The sequence below is a fragment of the Carlito syrichta genome, unplaced genomic scaffold, assembly GCF_000164805.1.
Source record: "Carlito syrichta isolate Samal-C Ts95f unplaced genomic scaffold, Tarsius_syrichta-2.0.1 Scaffold315469, whole genome shotgun sequence".
Classification (NCBI taxonomy): Eukaryota; Metazoa; Chordata; class Mammalia; order Primates; family Tarsiidae; genus Carlito; species Carlito syrichta.
In genome coordinates, this window is record NW_007259565.1 from 389,258 (window position 1) to 407,122 (window position 17,865).

General features: G+C 40.6%; 1 protein-coding gene across 1 annotated transcript in view; it reads right to left on the minus strand.

Moving 5' to 3' along the window:
• NOSTRIN (nitric oxide synthase trafficking) overlaps nucleotides 1-17,865 on the minus strand; it is a 67,140-nt gene that overhangs the window by 10,901 nt on the left and 38,374 nt on the right. Inside the window, exons 8-10 of the mRNA XM_008072847.2 lie at nucleotides 10,020-10,145; nucleotides 2,125-2,223; nucleotides 1,902-2,027 (exon numbers count right to left, since the gene is read on the minus strand). Of these exons, the coding sequence (XP_008071038.2) occupies nucleotides 1,902-2,027; nucleotides 2,125-2,223; nucleotides 10,020-10,145 (351 nt within the window). The remainder of the gene's footprint in view (nucleotides 1-1,901; nucleotides 2,028-2,124; nucleotides 2,224-10,019; nucleotides 10,146-17,865) is intronic.

The window sequence follows — 17,865 nt, forward strand, 5'->3', positions numbered from 1 at the left end:
GCATCCAGACTGGTCTCCTGACTTATCCTGGTTCATGTAAATTTCAGCACAATGGATAAAAGCCAGTCTATACCTTAATACCAACTATAAAGTCAGACATTAGGGGAATGTTTCTTTAAAGATGTCATGAAAATCCACTCATTTTGAGATACAGTTCTTTCTCTTAGACAACAAATATGTGGTTGTGAGTTCTGATGCACTAAAGTTTCAAAGAAATCAAGCAAGTCCATGAGTATGTCAGTTAAAGATAGATCATTGTGGCTGTCTTTTTACATTTCAGTAGATCACTAGTCAAATTTTCCAGGAGAGTGACCCTTATTTTATTGACAGTTTATTCAATAGGGACACTTTTATTATCCTTTTTAAGAAAGTTGAAAATTTATTTTATTGTACATTTTCCATCTCAGCTCTCACCTACAGTATTTGGAAGAAAAAAGAGAGAGAAAAAGTATTTTCCCATGTAATCAAATCTTCCTTTCTGTTCCCATCTCTACCTTTGTTTCTGCTTTGAACAGGCATTGCTATTACTAATATACTTTGCCTTTGTCAAGATAGGAAAAAAAATTAAAGGTAATAGTTGGCCATTTCCTGCTATTTGAAGGGTAGGGAAGGGAAAAGCTATGCCTGATCTAACCAACTCTCCTTTTTCCTCTCATCTCTAGTTCCCCCGAGCAGAGAGTCTGAGGATGTCAGCTTCAGCTGCCCATTTAATCCTACAGGAGGACATGAGCAGTGGGCTGATTCTACATATCAGAGAGGAATAATACCACCAATCTGGAGTTTGAAATTCTCAATAAAATATAGCAGAAGGCCTAGGGAAGAGTTACCAGAAATGCTTTCTGCAGTATCTGGTAAATAATGATCAGCTCCTAGAACACTACAATAAGAATATTAAGAGCAGAGCAGAGGCCAAAATCTTTGATGCATGACCCAAGAGGACAAATAATTTCCCCCAAGATAGCAAAGAGGTCACATGCCTGGGCTCTGACAAAGGACACTCATGAGTTTTCAGCAAGGAAGTTCATTCCATGGTTGAATCACCCAAATGTCCTCAAAATAAGCCTTAGATAATTTGGTCCAATTTTCAAGAGAAGGAATCAAGAAAGATGCTGATAATGATTCCCACCTCCTGGCACTCATGCCTTTGGTTAACACTCCCCCTATACCCTTGAGTATGGGCTGCACTTGTTGACTTGCTTCTAACAAATAGAATACAATGAGATGTCACTTTTGCAATGAGCTTACAAAAGACTAACATTCCTTCTTGGGCACTCTCTTGCATCACTCATTCTGAAGAAGCAGACTGCCATGTTATGAGACATGGAGAGATCCACATGGCAAGGAAATGCTATCTCCAACTAACAGGCAGTGAGATTCAAAGACCTGCCAACAGCTGAATGAGCTATCTTCTGCCAGGAGAACCTTGCGATAGCTGCCTCTGGCTGACACCTTGATTACAACCTTGTGAGGGACTCATAGGCACCCAGTCAAGCCATGCCTGGATTCCTGACCCACATAAACCATGAGATAAAGCCATTAAATTTGAGGGTAATTTGTTATGCAGCAATTTGTGCAAATAACCAATATAGGTACTATGTGATACACGGTGATTATTTATAGATGACAAAACATATCTGTCTGGCACTACTAAGACTGAAGATGAGGATTTTGTGAAACTCTGCTTGACTTTCTTTCCTTCCAGAGAATACATGTTTCCATTGCCTGGTTTGCAAACCACATGCTGTCTTTTTTTTACTTATATGGACTATGAAAAAAATCAGCATTTTTATTTACAAAATGAGATGTTTTCTTTCCAGTTGTTTTCCATTTTTCCAAAATGAGCCCTCAGTGTATGACTAAAGTTCCCCATTCTTGTAACTTCTTTTCTATTCCATACTTACAAAGTAATCAGTTAACAGGAACTCAGATTTGTTTTCTGTAGATAAAGTTGCAGTTTCTTCCACGAGAGCCAGGACATCTTTTTCGACATCAATCTTACTGATCGCACAGTGAATCTGTGTGTGGCACTGCAATGCCAAGGGAAGCAGAATAAGGTTTCTGAAGAAAGGTTTCCTGCCAGTTCTTACTAGGCATCCCAGAAATGGAGAGCTCTTCACTACTCACTGTGGTCAAGGTTTGGCCAAAAAGAGAAATATGTTGACTGTACTGGTTTAAGTTATTGCATAAAAGTTGAATTCTTTCCTTCTCCAGCTCCAGGATGCCCTGACAAGGATGGAAAATGAGGTAAGATCAGTCAGTTGTTATGCAAAACCGGGTCACCCATCATACAATAACACACTTGAAGATAGACTGAGCAAATGGTCATGATCTGTCTCCTGACTGTGTCATATCCAAATCACAGTAGAGGGAGATTTCCAGGAGAGGAATGTGAATGGTCCTATTATCCTCCTTTAAGATTGATTTAACTCACATACTTTCCCCAGGCTCTTTTGCCCCAAAAGGCATACAGGCAGATGCCATGGGTTACCTGAAGTTCCCAAAGAAGGGGGAGAGGAGGAGAGAAGGAAGCATTTGAGAGACATCTGTGAGTTCTAGAAAAAGGCAGTGAAGCCCAGTAAAACCCATCTCTATGTCTTGGAAACCCATTTAGACACTAAGTACTTTAAAATTATTTGCAGTACATACAAGGAATTCTGCCAGACTCTTCAGGAGAGCAGATGACGAGACACAAATTCTGTTTAAAGAGACTTTTTTGACAAGAGAAGAATCCCCACATCTGATCAACTCATACTTCTGACCTGAAATTAGGCCTGGGAGTCAGAATCTACTGTCTGAAGGTGGGAACATAGCCTCCTAATTTTGTTGGGATGACAACAGTTACATTATTAGACTCATGACTTTTAGTCAGGAAGGGTAAATAAGAAAGAGAAAGAAATTCTATTTGCCACGTTAGCTATTAACATTTTAGAAAAATTAATTAGATTTTTGATACTCGAGATGCTAGCTAGAGGGTTTTAGGGAGGGCAGAGAAGTTTGGCAACTAGGTGAGTGGAAGACTTGGTCAGGTGGAATAAGTGGGAGTTAGGCACAGGGATTCGTAGGCTATGTGGGGAGAGCATGAGGCTGCTGGGTATATGACAAGAGGACTCTGGACTTTGACAGAGGCGGTGAGTGTCCAAGACAAAATTTTCCCCATCATGTTTTTGTAAGGACAAGGCCTGGGCATTCATTCTTTCATACAGAGAAGGCCAGGTTGGTTACTCTCATACCCACAATCCCAACTCCTTCATCCCACAAAGTAAAAAGCCCTCGGCAATAGTCTTTCATGAAGAAGACTTTGGGCAAATTGGTGGTAATACTGCCACAGGGAGGAAGAAGGATGAATGGATCTCAAAGTCCTTGGTAGCATGAGGGAAGTGTGGGTGGAGAGAGTCCCAAAGAACATTGACTTCTCCCAGATTCTGCGGGGACCCACTTTGCTATTCCCCCGGAGTCTTGTGTTATTTCATCTATGGTATACAGGTGATCAAATTTTTAAAACATTCATCTATATTTTAAAATTGTGGTCAAATGTACACAACATAAAATGTGCCACTTTGTTTTTAAGCAAACATTTCATCGCCATTAAGTACATTCACGTTATTGTGAATCATCAACATAATCCATCTCCAAAACTTTCTATCTTGCAAAACTTGAAAGGCTCTACCCATGAAACAATAACTGACCATCTACTTCTTGTCCCCACCCAGTCCCTGGCAACCACCATTCTACTTTCTGTCTCTATAAATTTAACTACTCTGGGCACCTCAAATAGGAGGAATCATATAATATTTGTCCTTTTATGTCTAGCTATTTCACTTAGCATAGATTCTTCAAGGTTCATCCATATCATAGCATGTATCAGAATTTCTTCCTCTTTAGGCTGAATAATATTCTACTGTATGTATATGCCACACTTTATTTGTTGCTACGTAGTCATTCTGAGAGCGGAGTAAGCAAGAAGCCGGTTAGGCAGACAGGGCAAGTCTCCGGTAGGACTTCATTTGACCTGGAGAAACAGCTGCCAGTCACAGGCTCGGGCAAAAGCCACACCCATTCTGCTTCTATCGCTTTCTTTTCCTAATTGACCCTTTTTCAATCCTCTCCCCATGGGCCCTTTACAGTATCATGACACTTTTTAGTCCTTACTACTGATCAATGAGATTAGTGTATTTTCAGTCCCTACTACCAACCAATCAGCACGCCTTCTAGTACTATCTAAACTCTATATAAGCCCTGGCCTCAGCGGCCTTTTGGGCCTGGCAACCCACTTGGGGCACCCACTTGGGCCCCCTATCAGTCTCTCTCTCTCTCTCTCTCTCTCTCTCTCTCTCTCTCTCTCTCTCTCTCTCCCCCTCTCCCCCCACCCAGGGCGCCATAGGATACTAGGTCACCACGTGGGTGTCAGGGCACCACGTACACCTCAGGCAGGCAGTGCAACCCGGTGCAACTGCAAAAATTTTAACACTACTTTTAAGTAATAGTAGTAAAAGGCTCAGGCAGTAACTGTGAACTTCTATGCCAATCACGTGCAAATTTAGATTCTGTGTCACCTGTCCTGACATTTGGATTCGAAGCCTGGAGCTCTACCCTCCCCTCTCCCCACACACACACCCCACATAACTAGTTGTGTCAGAAGCTGCACAATTTTTGTAAGTCCCTGGGAGTCAGTGGCCTTTGTTTCTGCTGGAGGTCTTCTGAATCTTTCAACAAAAGTGCAGGCACCAGCCATTTGAATGCGGCCATTTGCCCTTCTGTTTCTCAGATAAAAGGATTAAAGATACCAGAGAACAGCCTGTCCAATGTGTTGCTTCTTCAAAGGGCAGATATGCCGCATAACAAATACATAAAACAAATTTTGCTCAGTTGTTTGGACCTCACATGGGACAATCTTCAAAAAGAAAAAGCCCTTACCCCATAGAAGAAGATCTAGAAATCAGTTATTCTGTGTTAGCCCGTGAGCAAAGGACAAGGGAGAAAATAAAAATCAGGTTTTAGAACACATTGCATCCCTAGTGGGCAGCTATTTCTTTACTTTGCAAATGCTGAAATACTAGCATCAATCTGAGACTAGAATAACCAGTGTCCCTTGATGGAGATGGTAATGTTTAACAGATTTTAATTACATGTCAGGGAAATCATTAAAATGATCTATGTTTGCTCATGAAAAGAGGAGGAAATAAATTCCACTGTGCAAAGGAGAAATCCACATCTCATTTAATGAACTGTTGCTTTCTATTATCTTGTTCTTTTTGTTTAAAATAGGCAATAGAAAAGCAAGATACACTGGAGGACCTCAGACTGTCCCCCTTAGCTTCCACAATAGCACATCAGAAGAAAGTGTGATCCGAGAGTTATCAAGAAGCCACAGAGTCAGAACCTGCTGGGACACAGGCATCAAGATATTTCATATTCGTCATTTGTTCTCTTCATTTCCTGCTATCCTGGTCTTCAGGTTTTCGGGAGGAGTTTGGATGGACTTTGTTTTCATTTAAATTGCTATCATAAAACTGATAAAAGAAATATGCTCTTTCTGGAGCAGAGACTTTCAAACTTTAGAATGCCTAGAAATATGCAGACCCCTTCTTATAATCATTCAGAGGTCTGATTCACCAGGTCTGGGGAGATGCTCAGGAATCTGAATTTTAACAAGCAACCCAAGTGCTTTGAGGCATTGTCCCAGGGCTGCAAAAGGCTATAAGGAAATACATTTAAAAATCATTCATAGCTGGAAGCAGTGGCTCATGCCTGTAATCTGAGCATTTTGGGAGGCAGAGGCAGAGGACTGTCTGAGCCCAGGGATTCAAGACCAGCCTGGGCAACTTGGTGAGACCTCGTCTCTACAATAAATAAATACAATTAGCCAGGATTGGTGGCACAGGCTGGTAGTTCTTGCTACGTGGAAGGCTGAGGCTATGTGGAAGGCTGAGGTGGAAGGCTCACCTGAGCCCAGTAGGTCAAGACTACAGTGGCTGTGAGCGTACCACTGTATTCCCCAACCTGGGTGAGAGAGGGAGACTCCTGACTCAAAAAAAAAGAGAAATTATTCATAATTCTTCCACCCAGAGATGACTGCTATGAACATTTTGATGTATTTATAATCAGTATGTATGTCTGATTTTATCTTTTAGTTATCTATCAAATTATTCACATTTGAAATCCTGTTTTTTTCACTTAAACATGAAGTTTCCCATGCTATTAGTCTCTGACAATATAATTTTAATTATTTCATAATGGTCCATTGTGTAGGTGTGTAGTGATTCACTTAGTCATCGCTTTAATGTTGGTCATTTGAGTTGTTTCCTCCCTTTTAATGTATTTTTAACAGAAAGCTGTGTCTCGTTTCATAGCTACTTCCTCACCATAGATTTATAGAAAGGAAAATTACCTTTTTCAACAAGAGTCCTAGGAGAAAATTAAGCCCTAAAGTCCTAAAGTACCCAGCATATGTAAAAAGTTGTCTGCATCTAGAGTGGTACTAGTCACATTCCATTCTTAAGAGAACTGAGAAAACAGTCACTGAAATCCTTTTCTGTGTTCTGTGATTTAGATGAGAAACACTGGTTGAGAAAGGGGTCATTTTTAAGGTTCTTGAAACTTATTGCAAATGGCTTTTTAAAATAATTCCCTGATTGGTACTATCAGTACCAAGCACTTAATTCTTTGTAGTTCTTGGCAGTGTAGCTATTATGTCAAAAAAACATATTGTAGATTATTTCTATCATCTGAATTGTTTCTTCTTGGAAGGTAGGATTTAGCTAGAATATAGCATGAAGTCATAAGACTAATCTTGACATGTGGTTTGTGGAATTGGTTTCATTGTTTAATAGCTGCGTTTAAGACATTATAATATTTCTAACAATATCTAGCATACTGCCTTGAACATAGTTCAATGAGTGTTCTCTGAAAGAATTTGTAAATCCAACCTGCAGAGTAAGAATGAGTAAGAGGACACTTCATAGGATCTTAAAATAAAATTTTACATTCAATTTTTCTAGAAGAGGGATGAGAGTGGAGAAAAAAAATGAAACTGAAATATCTTAATTTGTTCCACTTTCACCTCTCACACTTATAACAATATTCCTCTTTAAGTCAATTCAGTCAACTTTTGTTATATGTCTATGAATCTGACATTTTACTCTTAGTTTGCAAACATACAAAAGGTATACAATGCATAGATAATATGTGGGCCAATGGTATAGACTGAGTTTATACAAACCACGGCAGTATCAAATAAGGACCTCATTACTGGATTAAGGAGAAGTAAGGATAAGTTGACAGAGGCTGTCTCAAGTTGGGTCTAACGGGCTTAGGCTGGCCCCCAGGTGACAGAAACACTAGTGGCCTCCAGCACAGTGGTAGCAAAAATCCAGGATGCCAGAGGGATGAAAGGAAGTACTCTTCCTCAAGGAGATGTGCCTTTGAGTAGATACTCCATGAGGCTTAGATTCTAATTTGAAAATAAAAACAAGAATTAAGAACCTAGGTCTTTTTTTTTTTTTGAGTTGGAGTCTCACTTCTTTGCCCAGGCTGGAGTGCAGTGGCATGCATGCCCACAGTCACTCCAGCATCGAACTGGGTTCCAGGACCCTTCCGCCTCAGCCTTCCAAGTAGCCGGAACTACCAACTCACGTTACCACGCCTGGCTATTTTTTATTTTATTGTAGAGACGAGGTCTCGCCAAGTTGCCCGGCCTGGTCTCGAACCCACGGGCTCAAGCAATCCATTCGTCTCAGCCTCCCAAAGTGTTGGGATTACAGGCTGAGCCACCGAGCCCGATCGGTCTTAAATATTTTTAAAGGTCAAGTTGAAAGGAAATCTTAAGATGTAAATGGATGCCTATCTTATTACCATCAGGAAGACTCTGTAAGGAGAGAAGATACTTTTTATGATGCTTTAATATAAAAATTAGGACTGCTGGAAGGGGAGGGGTTGCTGGAGGGGGGGGGTTGCTAGAAGGGGAATATACAGAAGGACCTTAGCAGGAGAAAAGGTAACTGAGGTAAAGAAAGGAGAAACCTAGTAAGAGCCTCTGATTGTGAGGATAGTAATAGCCACACCTAATATACATTGAAGGCCAGATAGTCATCAGCTATACTAGCTAAAAACCATTATCTCCCATTGCTGTGATATAGGTGAGGAGGATGGAGACACTGACACTAAATATTTTTCTCATAGCCCTTGAGGAGGGCCTGGAAGATGGAGTGAGAGCAGAATGTCACTCTCATCTCCCAACAGGACCATCAAGGAAACCGGCCTTGGTGGAAAGGCAATAGCATCATTGGAAAGTGCTAGGAGGCGAGACAACATCAGAGCCATCCCTGGACTTTTCTCCTCACTTCCATCTAAAACCTATTCAGTTGAAGTAACAGGTGTGCCAGGAGCCTATGTTCCAAGGTGTAAACTCGAGTTTCTTCTCATTTCTTCCTCTCTTTGATCCAAGTTTTCTTCACTTTTTTATTGTTTTGTAGAGATGAGCTCTCGCAATGTGGCCCAGGCTGGTTTTGAGCTCCTGGCCTAAGGGATCCTCTAGCCTCTGCCTCCCAAAGTGCTGAGATTACAGGCATGAGCCACCGTGCTCGGCCCCAAGTTTCTCCTCTCCCCTTTCTTCTCTAACTCATCATCTACCCCACTCTGAAAGTGGTTGAGCTGCAAGAGACTTAATAGAACCCTCTGGTTCTGCTTGCTGGTTAGCCTCCCCTCTCCCAGTTCTGACTGAGACAGGAGTATAGTGCAGAGACCTAGGCTGAATCCCAAAACCATCTCGGGCAAGTTACTTCATCTCTCCAGCCTCAATTTCCTCAACTATAAATTGGGACTAAAATGATCACCTTCCTCACAATGTTGTTGTGATAAACACAAAATATGATACACTTGAAAGTACTTAGCACATCCTGAAAAAGAGCACATCAATCAACAAGCAATTGTCACCTGTTAGCCATTCGCTTACTTCTTTTTTTTCAATTCTATCTGCTACAGGTGTGTGCTACCTATTGTAGAGATGAGGTCTCACCAAGTTATCCAGGCTGTTCTCGAACCCATGGGCTCAGGCTATCCTCTCACCTTGACCTCTCAAAGTGTTGGGATTACAGACTTGAGTCAAAATGCCTGGCCTACATAGAGTTTTAATTAACTTGTAATTGCTGGCTATTAGTCCACTTTCCAAGTTAGAGAACATTTAAGAGTCATTCTTCTCTTGATGGATATGAAGATTGTGTATGATTTTTCTCACCATGCAATAATAAACAATTCCATAATAAATATTCTTGGAGTACGGATTTTGGGGGGATATAGGCCTAAAAGAGGAACTGCTCTGTTGTGGGTTTATGCACATTTCAGTTTTATTAGATACCATTAAATTATTCCCACTACAGGGTACAAGTATTCTTGTCTCCTAACATCCTTGTGAACACTTGATATTGTCACTTACTAATTTTTACCAAATGGTTGAGCCTCTTTTCATATATTTATTGGTGATTTTGATTTCCCCTTCCATGATGTGCTTGTTCACACCTTTTGTCTATTTTAATCAGATGATTTGCCACCATTCCTTATTCTTGTGTCTATTTTTGTTACTAAGGTGTGCATATCAGGAGTACTGAGATGTATTTTACTCATTACTATATTCCTCCAGTGCTGAGCACAATGACCGACATCATAAGTCATCACTGTAAGAATCAACTCTCATGCCTAAAACTCATTTTTTAGCACCTAAGACCCAAGCTATAATTTACACTTTACTGTGACAGAACTTTTTGAAGTTAGCGGAGTGCTACTGTGTCCACTGAGAATTAGTAGCAAAAACTCTGGCCAATGGCATTCAATAAATTTTCATTGGTAATTGTATCTATGGAGAAATTGAAACAATGAGAAGAAATGTGGTTTATCTGGAGTTACAATGTGAGTGAAAGTCATAGTTAAGACAGACAGCAGGTCTTGTAACTGTAGATTTTCAGGCTCCATTTATAAACTCCCACAAAGCTCCACAGAAGAAGAAAAAATGTGAATGCGTAACTTACTTGGTAGCAGTTTTCTAGTGTGTTTTCCCATTTTAGTCTGGTAGAACAGCCCGCCATGTTTTTTTGGTAGTAGTGTTCTTCTTCTTTTTCCAACTTCTCAGCCGATTTTTTCAGTTTATTGAGGAGCTAAAGTAAAATATCAGTGTCATGTATTCATCAGCACATTTATGAAAGTCCTTCTGGATATGTCTCTCATCTCTCACCTAGAGTCATAAACAGTAACTGTAGTTGACAAAACCAAAGATCTTATTCAGAAAACAAGGGATGGCAGAGCCAGAAGGAAACCTAATAGCTTTTCAGTATGATCCCTTCAATTTTACAAATGAGGAGATTTAGGTCTTTAAATACAAGGTGATTTGTCTATATCCATGCAGTCGAGGAGAAGGTCAAACATCAGAGCATTTGAGAATTGACGGTGTAAGGTTAAGACTGCAATTGACCAGTGAATCCTTTAGTCTTGCCTGGTAAATCCTCTGGGATCCTGTATTTCTTACCAGAACAGACTGAGATCTGTGGAATCATATAATTTTTAGAACTAATTTTTAGAATGAGGCTGGCTACCATCCTTCCTGACAATCTTACTTTGCTTTCACTATATTAACCCAGCAATAGAGTTCTGGAATCAGCCTCCCAGGATAAGAGTCCTGGTCTGGCTGCAGGCAAGTTACTTAACCTTCATCAACCACGGTTTTCTCATCTCTGTCATGGGGATATGTAATTAATACATACGGGTTGATTTGAGAATTTAGACTGGTGTTGAGACTCAGAAAACGATATCCCAAAATGAAGGCCTCAGAAACAAAGTTTTTCCTCTGACCTTCTCATATCTCTCTGTCCCATTTTCTCCCGAGTCTAGCCATAGAAACTAGAAACTCTCTTCCCCAAGGTGAGTCATAAAAACCAGAATCCCTTTTCTCCAAAGCCAGCCATAAGACCAAAAAATGGTACTCTCACTTTCCCCCTTACCTTTCTGTGTAAAAACTGACCATAAAGAAATGATCTGATCTACCGGTTTGACTACAGGTCATAAGACCCCCATTCCAGAGAGGGTCCTGCCCACACCCAGAAGGAAGGGACACTACACAGAGAGACTAAGAGCAATCTAGGCTTCCCCACTCAGTCTATTCACATCAGATCACCTCCTTTTGTCCAATCATATTTCTACATGACTAAGCAAAGCCTGGCACATGGCTCACATTTATAATCCCAGCATTTTGCGAGGCTGAGGTGAGAGGATTGCCTGAGCCCAAAGGTTTGAGACTAGCCTGGGCAACTTGGTGAGACCTCATCTCTACAATAAATAAAAAAATTAGCCGGGTGTGGTAGCACGTGCCTGTAGTTCCAGCTACTTGGAAGGCTGAGGTGGAAGGATAACCTGAGCCCAGCAGGTCGAGGCTATGGTGGCCATGAGCATGCCACTGCACTCTAGCCTGGGTGACAGAGTGAGACTTCAAATCAAAAAATAAATAAACGTAAGCATACACATAGACCATTTCCCCTGTATTTTTGGGTCTTTGTTCTTAAGGCTCCCATGCCACGTAAAACTATGATCAAATAAATGTGTGTGCCTTTCCTCTTATTAATGTGGCTCTTGTCGGTGATTTTCAGCAAGCCTCCAGAGGGTGAAGGGCAGGTTTTCCTTTAGCTCTGACACAGGTAATGCAGGCAAGGCAGGTGGCACACTGTTTAACACCTGGTATGCACTCAAAGGTCGGTGAGTATAATTATTACAAGTGGAAGGCCTGAGACACACTGCGAGTTATGGCCAGCTTGACAGACGGATTTCACTCACCCTGCTCCCCATGATCTGCTCCCTCACAAAGAACCCCCTCTTGCTAATCACCAAAATTTGCCATTCTGATTGTTAAATTTTCTGGTAAATCAAAGCACAATAATTCAATACCCCCTGGGCCAAGGTAGCTGAAATTGCATCTCAAAATACCCAGACAAATAATTTCACATTTCTGGGAAATGACGAAGTTGGATTCCATGAATGATCCCCAACTTTAGTATGTCTAGAAATGACCTGGAGTTCTTATAAAATTGTGAATTTCAGAGATCTGCAAATAGCAATACTGATTCCATAGCTCTGTAACAGATTGGGAAATCTGAAATTTTGATTGCCTCTTCAGATGATTCCAATGAAAATGGTCTTCAAAGTACTCTTTAGGGAACATTAAGGACCCTCCTGACTTAACCAGTTAAGGATTTCAAGAACTGAGACAAAAACTTTCAAGATTGAGCCTCTTTACATTTAAGGACATTTTGACTAACATTACAATAATGAAGAATACTCATCCAAGATGCTGAATATTAACATCACTCACTTTATTATTCCACTTGATATGCTAGCTATTCAACTGTCCCCAGCTCTGATGTATGACCTACTCAGGGCACACTTGGTTTTGTACGTCAGGTGTAATGAACCACATCTATCTGTAGAAACATGAGCTTGTGAATTTTAACCTGATAATGATACAGAGAAAGGATTCAAAGAGTGCCATAGTTATGTTTTGCTAAATCATTGTCCTTAGATTCTTAAGAATGCTCAGACCTCCAGGAACAAGAACTGAATCCTTTTTGAGATAACAATTCATTTTCATCAGTCTACACTATAAAGCCATTGACTAGAAACTTCTTTCAGCAAATTTATAGCAAATAGTCCCAAACAGATAGATATTCAAGAAGAATATAGACTCCTACGTTCTTATTGAAAAACTTCTCAGAGAACTTTGCTAAAATTTGTCAAAGATGTAGTTCTTTTTCTTTCTCCTTTCCTTTCTCATTCATTTGTTCACCAGACATGGAATTTCTTTGATGTGTCTTGTACAAGACTTTGAGAATAGAAAAGGGAACAAGAAAGACACTCTCTTCAGTCAGGGACCCCTCAGACCATTACTATCCTATGAGCCAGATCCCAGGATGATCATGTTACATAGTTATCACTGGGAATCAAGTGAGACACCTAAACTAGCCTTGGAATTAAAATGACATTTAAGCTATGAGTTGGCACATAGTAGGTGCTCAAAAAAATGATCACAATATAAATAAACCTGAAATGAAAGTAGGAATTGGTGAGGTACAATACATGGCAGGATACAGAAAACATTTTTTCGGTGAGGCTGGACCATACAGTTTGTGAGGAAGAATAGTGAGAAATGATGTTGAAAAGATAGGCAAGGATCAAGTGTGGAAGCGTCTTGATGGCCACATAAAGGATTGTACTTTATTCTGAGGTCACTGGGAAGACTTTGAAGGATTTTAAAAGGGGAATGATATGCTCAGATTCGATTTTTGAAAAATTCAGTTTGGCTTGTTCATGAGGAATACATAGGAGCAGACAACACTGAGAGCTAAAAGAGCAATTTGTTAGTTACAATAAGCCAGGCAAAAGATGGTGGTGGCCTGCAGGACGGAATTGGCGGTGGAGATAGATACAAGAAAACACATACAAGAGCTATTTGACTTAAGAATTAGAATTGGGAGTATGTGGTGAGTGGCGATTTTCAGACATAGGGAACAGGAATAAAGATTATCTTTGGTCAAGAGAAGTGGTGGGTCTGATTTTGGATATTGAGTCTGAGATGCCAGCAAGTAGTTTAGAGACTGGTTTGGGCCATATTTATATGTCCCAATGGACATATAAGTATTGTCAGAATGGATATGGTAGTTGAAGCCTTGAGAATATACTTATTGAGTACCTATTACTTGTTGAGTACCAGATATTGAGAGTACTATGCTGTACACTTGATACAGTTTGGATTGTTTTTCTCTTCAAATCTCACGTTGAAATGTGACTCTAGCCAGGTGTGATGGCTCACACTATAATCTCGGCACTTTGGGAGGCAGAGGCAAGAGGATGGCCTGAGTCCAGGGGTTCGAGACCAGCCTGGGCAACTTGGCAAGCCTTCGACTCTACAATAAAATTTTTTTTAAAATGTGCCCCAATGTTGGAGATGGAGCCTAATGGGAGGTGACTGGATCATGGGGGCAGATTCCTCATGAATGGCTTGGTGTAGCCCTCTTGGTAATAAGTGAGTTCTCACTCTATTAGTTCATCATGCCGGTTGTTTAAAAGAGCTTGGCACATCCCTTCTCTCTCTTGCTGTTCTGTCTCACCATGTGACATACCTGCTCCCTCTTCACCTTCCACAATGATTAGAAGTTTTCTAAGTCCTCAGCAGAAGCAGATACCAGCAGTATGCTTCTTGTGGAGCATGTAGAACCATGAGACAAAATAAACCTCTCTTCTTTATAAATTACCAAGTCTCAGATATTTCTTTATAGCAATGCAAAACAGACTAATACCACACTTTATGGTGAATAAAACAGAAATTCAGAAGATAAATCTTCAGAACTGCAATACATAAAGGTCAGGCAGGAAAAGGAGTCCATAAAGGAATCTAAGAAAACATTTACAGAAAGTAAGAGGAAAACTAGTGAGGTGTTACTAAAGCTAAAGGAAGAGAAAGGGGAAATAAACAATGCTTAACACTTAGAAGATGTTGACTAATCTAAGAACTGGAAAGTATTTGTTGGCTTTAAGACAAAGAAGACATTGTTTTCAATGGCAAGAACAGTGGAATGGGGTGAAGCTTGATTGGGGTTGTTTGAGGAGTGAACAGGAGATGAGGAAGTGAAGACAGGGCATAGACAAAGACAACCCTTTCACTATAACTGATTATAAAAAGAAAGAGACATGACAATATCTGGAGAGGAACCAGTGACACCATAAAAAATGTCTCCCTGATTCTCCCTTCTCCCCCAAGATGGGGCAGTGCAATGGACTGAACGTCCATGTCCCCTCAAAATTCTTATGTTGAAATCCTAACTTCCAAGGTGATGGTATTAGGATGAGAGACCTCTGGGAGGTAATTAGATAATGAGTGTGAAGCCCTCATGAATGGGATTAGTGACCTTATAAAAGAGACCCCAAAGAGTTTCCTTGTTCTGTTTTACCATGTGAGGATACAACAAGAAATTGCCAGCCTGTAAAACAGAAGAGAGGCCTCACCAGATGGCACCATGATCTCAGACTTCCAGCCTCTAGAACTGTGAGAGGTAAATGTATGGTGTTGAAGCCACCCTGTCTGTGGTACTTGGTTATAACAACATGAACTGACTGAAACAGGCGGAGTTGAAAGGCCGATGGGAAGAAATCATTAGAGAGGAGACTGCTCAAGATCTGAGACAGAGTGAGATCATCATAGGAGGACCTCTGGGAGGCAGGATGGGACGGGATCCGATCACAGGATGAAGAACTCGCCTCTCTGTTGCAGAAATGTACATGCTATTACTTTAGTAGGCAGGTGGCTGTGCTGTCTGCCAGGAGTGGGTGGATAGAGGTGTGAGGAGAGTGGAGATTTAGATTAGCTTCCCGTGAGAATAGGGACTGTTGGGCAGGAAACCAGGAAGGATTGCTGAGCAGCACAGAGCTTCAGCTCAGGCTGAGGATCATGGGTGTTTCTATGTGAAATGTCAAAATGAATGTCACCTTAGGTATTTAGCTTTAGGGCTACCAAAACCAAAAAATCCTGCCAGATTAAGTAGAGAAGATGGCATGGGTGTGTGACCATCAAGGCTATGGTTTTAGGACCAGCTTGCTGGAGGTGGGACTAGGGAGGAGTATGGACTTTGACCTTCCAGGGACGCTGCTGCTTAGGAGAGGGAGAGGAAATTCACCACTTAGCTACCATGTTTTTTTCTCTGTTCTTGTTACATCAGTAAGAATAGCTTTTAATGAGGGCTCAGAATGCCCAGGAAGGTCCCTGTGCGTAGTATTTTAGCACACTGCAGGTTCGCCTCATTAGAAGCTGCCTCATTATCCAATACTTGTCATGATTATTTCAAACTGTGAAAACTGGCAAGTGAAGAAAAAACCTTGTAAAATCTTGCTAACAATGAATTTAAGTTATTCAATGAATAGTTTCTTCAGATGAAGCGAGAAAGGTACTTGCAATGACAAATTTCTTCTCCTTTTCAGAATGTTTGGGCTTTCAGTGGTGCTGCCTGCATTTCCTTAGGGAGACTCCTTCTTTTGGAGAAGATATTGACTATTTCTATTTAATTTTTTTTCTTTTTTCCTTCCTTATGCTACCTTATCTAAGAGATATGGACTATTTTAAAGGTTTCCAATCTGGAGCACATAAAACAAGAGGTGTGCAAGATAATCTATAGGTGTGTGGGCAGAAGATATTTGATTTTATTCCTGTACCCCAACATTATTTGTGCTCATTTTTTCCTCAAAACAGTTATCAGACTTACTGCTATTTAAGATATGAGTGCACACTGGGGCTCACACACAGACTGTTGTGGATTCTGAAGTGGCCCAGGGAAAGTGGGGAGGTTCTGTGACCTGAGAGGCTGCTGTGGGCACTCACACTGTGTTCACTTCCAGCCTCTGGGACGCATGACCATTGGCTTTACAGACTTATTACATAGCTCCAATTAGGTTAGCATGCACAAAATGCACGAGTATCTTTAAAAGATTCCTACCAAGAACCTGTAGATTGATGTTAGTACTAACAATATAAACACAAGGAAACCACAAAAATGTGAGAGCTGATTCTTTCTCATGCTTCTGGCTACAAGTGTGTCATCACCCACATAAAAAGGCAAGAACTGATACGAGTTCTGACAAAATACAAAATGATCAAGAGGACTATTAGAAAGGCCTACCATCTAGGATCTATAAGAAATTCAAATGCGCCAAAAGGAAAAAAAAGCCCCACTAAAAAGTGGGCAAAAGACATGAATAGACACTTCTGAAAAAAGATTTACAGGCAGCCAACAGACATGAAAAAGTGCTCAGTCTCACTCATCATCAGAGAAATACAAATCAAAACCACATTGAAATACCACCTAACCTCAGTAAGAATGACCATCATTAATAAAACAACCAACAACAGATGCTGGCGAGGATGGGGAGAAAAAGGAGCGCTTCTACACTGCTGGTGGGAATGCAAACTAGTGCAACCTTTTTGGAAGACAGTGTGGCGATTTCTGAAAGAACTAGAAACTGACCTTCCATATGATCCAGCACTTCCCCTATTGGGAATATACCCAGAGGAACTCAAATCATTCTACAAAAAAGATACCTGCACACGTTTGTTTGTTGCAGCTCTATTCACAATAGCAAAAACATGGAACCAACCATGCTGCCCATCAAAGCTGGACTGGATTAAAAAAATGTGGTACATATATACAACAGAATATTATGCAGCCATAAAGAAGGACAAACAAACGGACTTTGCGGTAACTTGGATGGATTTAGAGTTGATCATACTCAGTGATCTATCACAGAAACAAAGAACAGAGTATATATGTTCTCACTCATAAGGAGACCTTAACCATTTATAATATTACAAGAAAGGGATTGGCAGTAGTGGGAAATTGTCGGGGGAGAAGGTATGGGATTGGCAGTTGAAGGAAACTGCTAGGGGAGGGAGGGGCATACCTCATCAACAAGGGTACCTGCATAATCAATGTTTGCATACCTAACGTGAATTGTACCCCACATCATTATTCTTTAAAAAAAGGAAAGAAATGCATGTTTATATTCACTATGGCTAAGGCTGAACCTTGTTCCAAGTGCACATTTTGTCTGGAAACAATACTTAAAGGTTATATGAAGAGACCATGATTAGCTAATTATTTTAAATATTATTTCATCTTTATCTCATCCTGCAAACACATCTACTTTTTAATGCTTTATAATGTTCATAACATATTCATATACTACATAAAGTACTACATATAACCTATGACATTTTTTCTTTTTGAGTTGGAGTCTCACTCTGTCGCCCAGACTGGAGTGCAGTGGCCGCTCCCGGCCACCGCAGCCTCG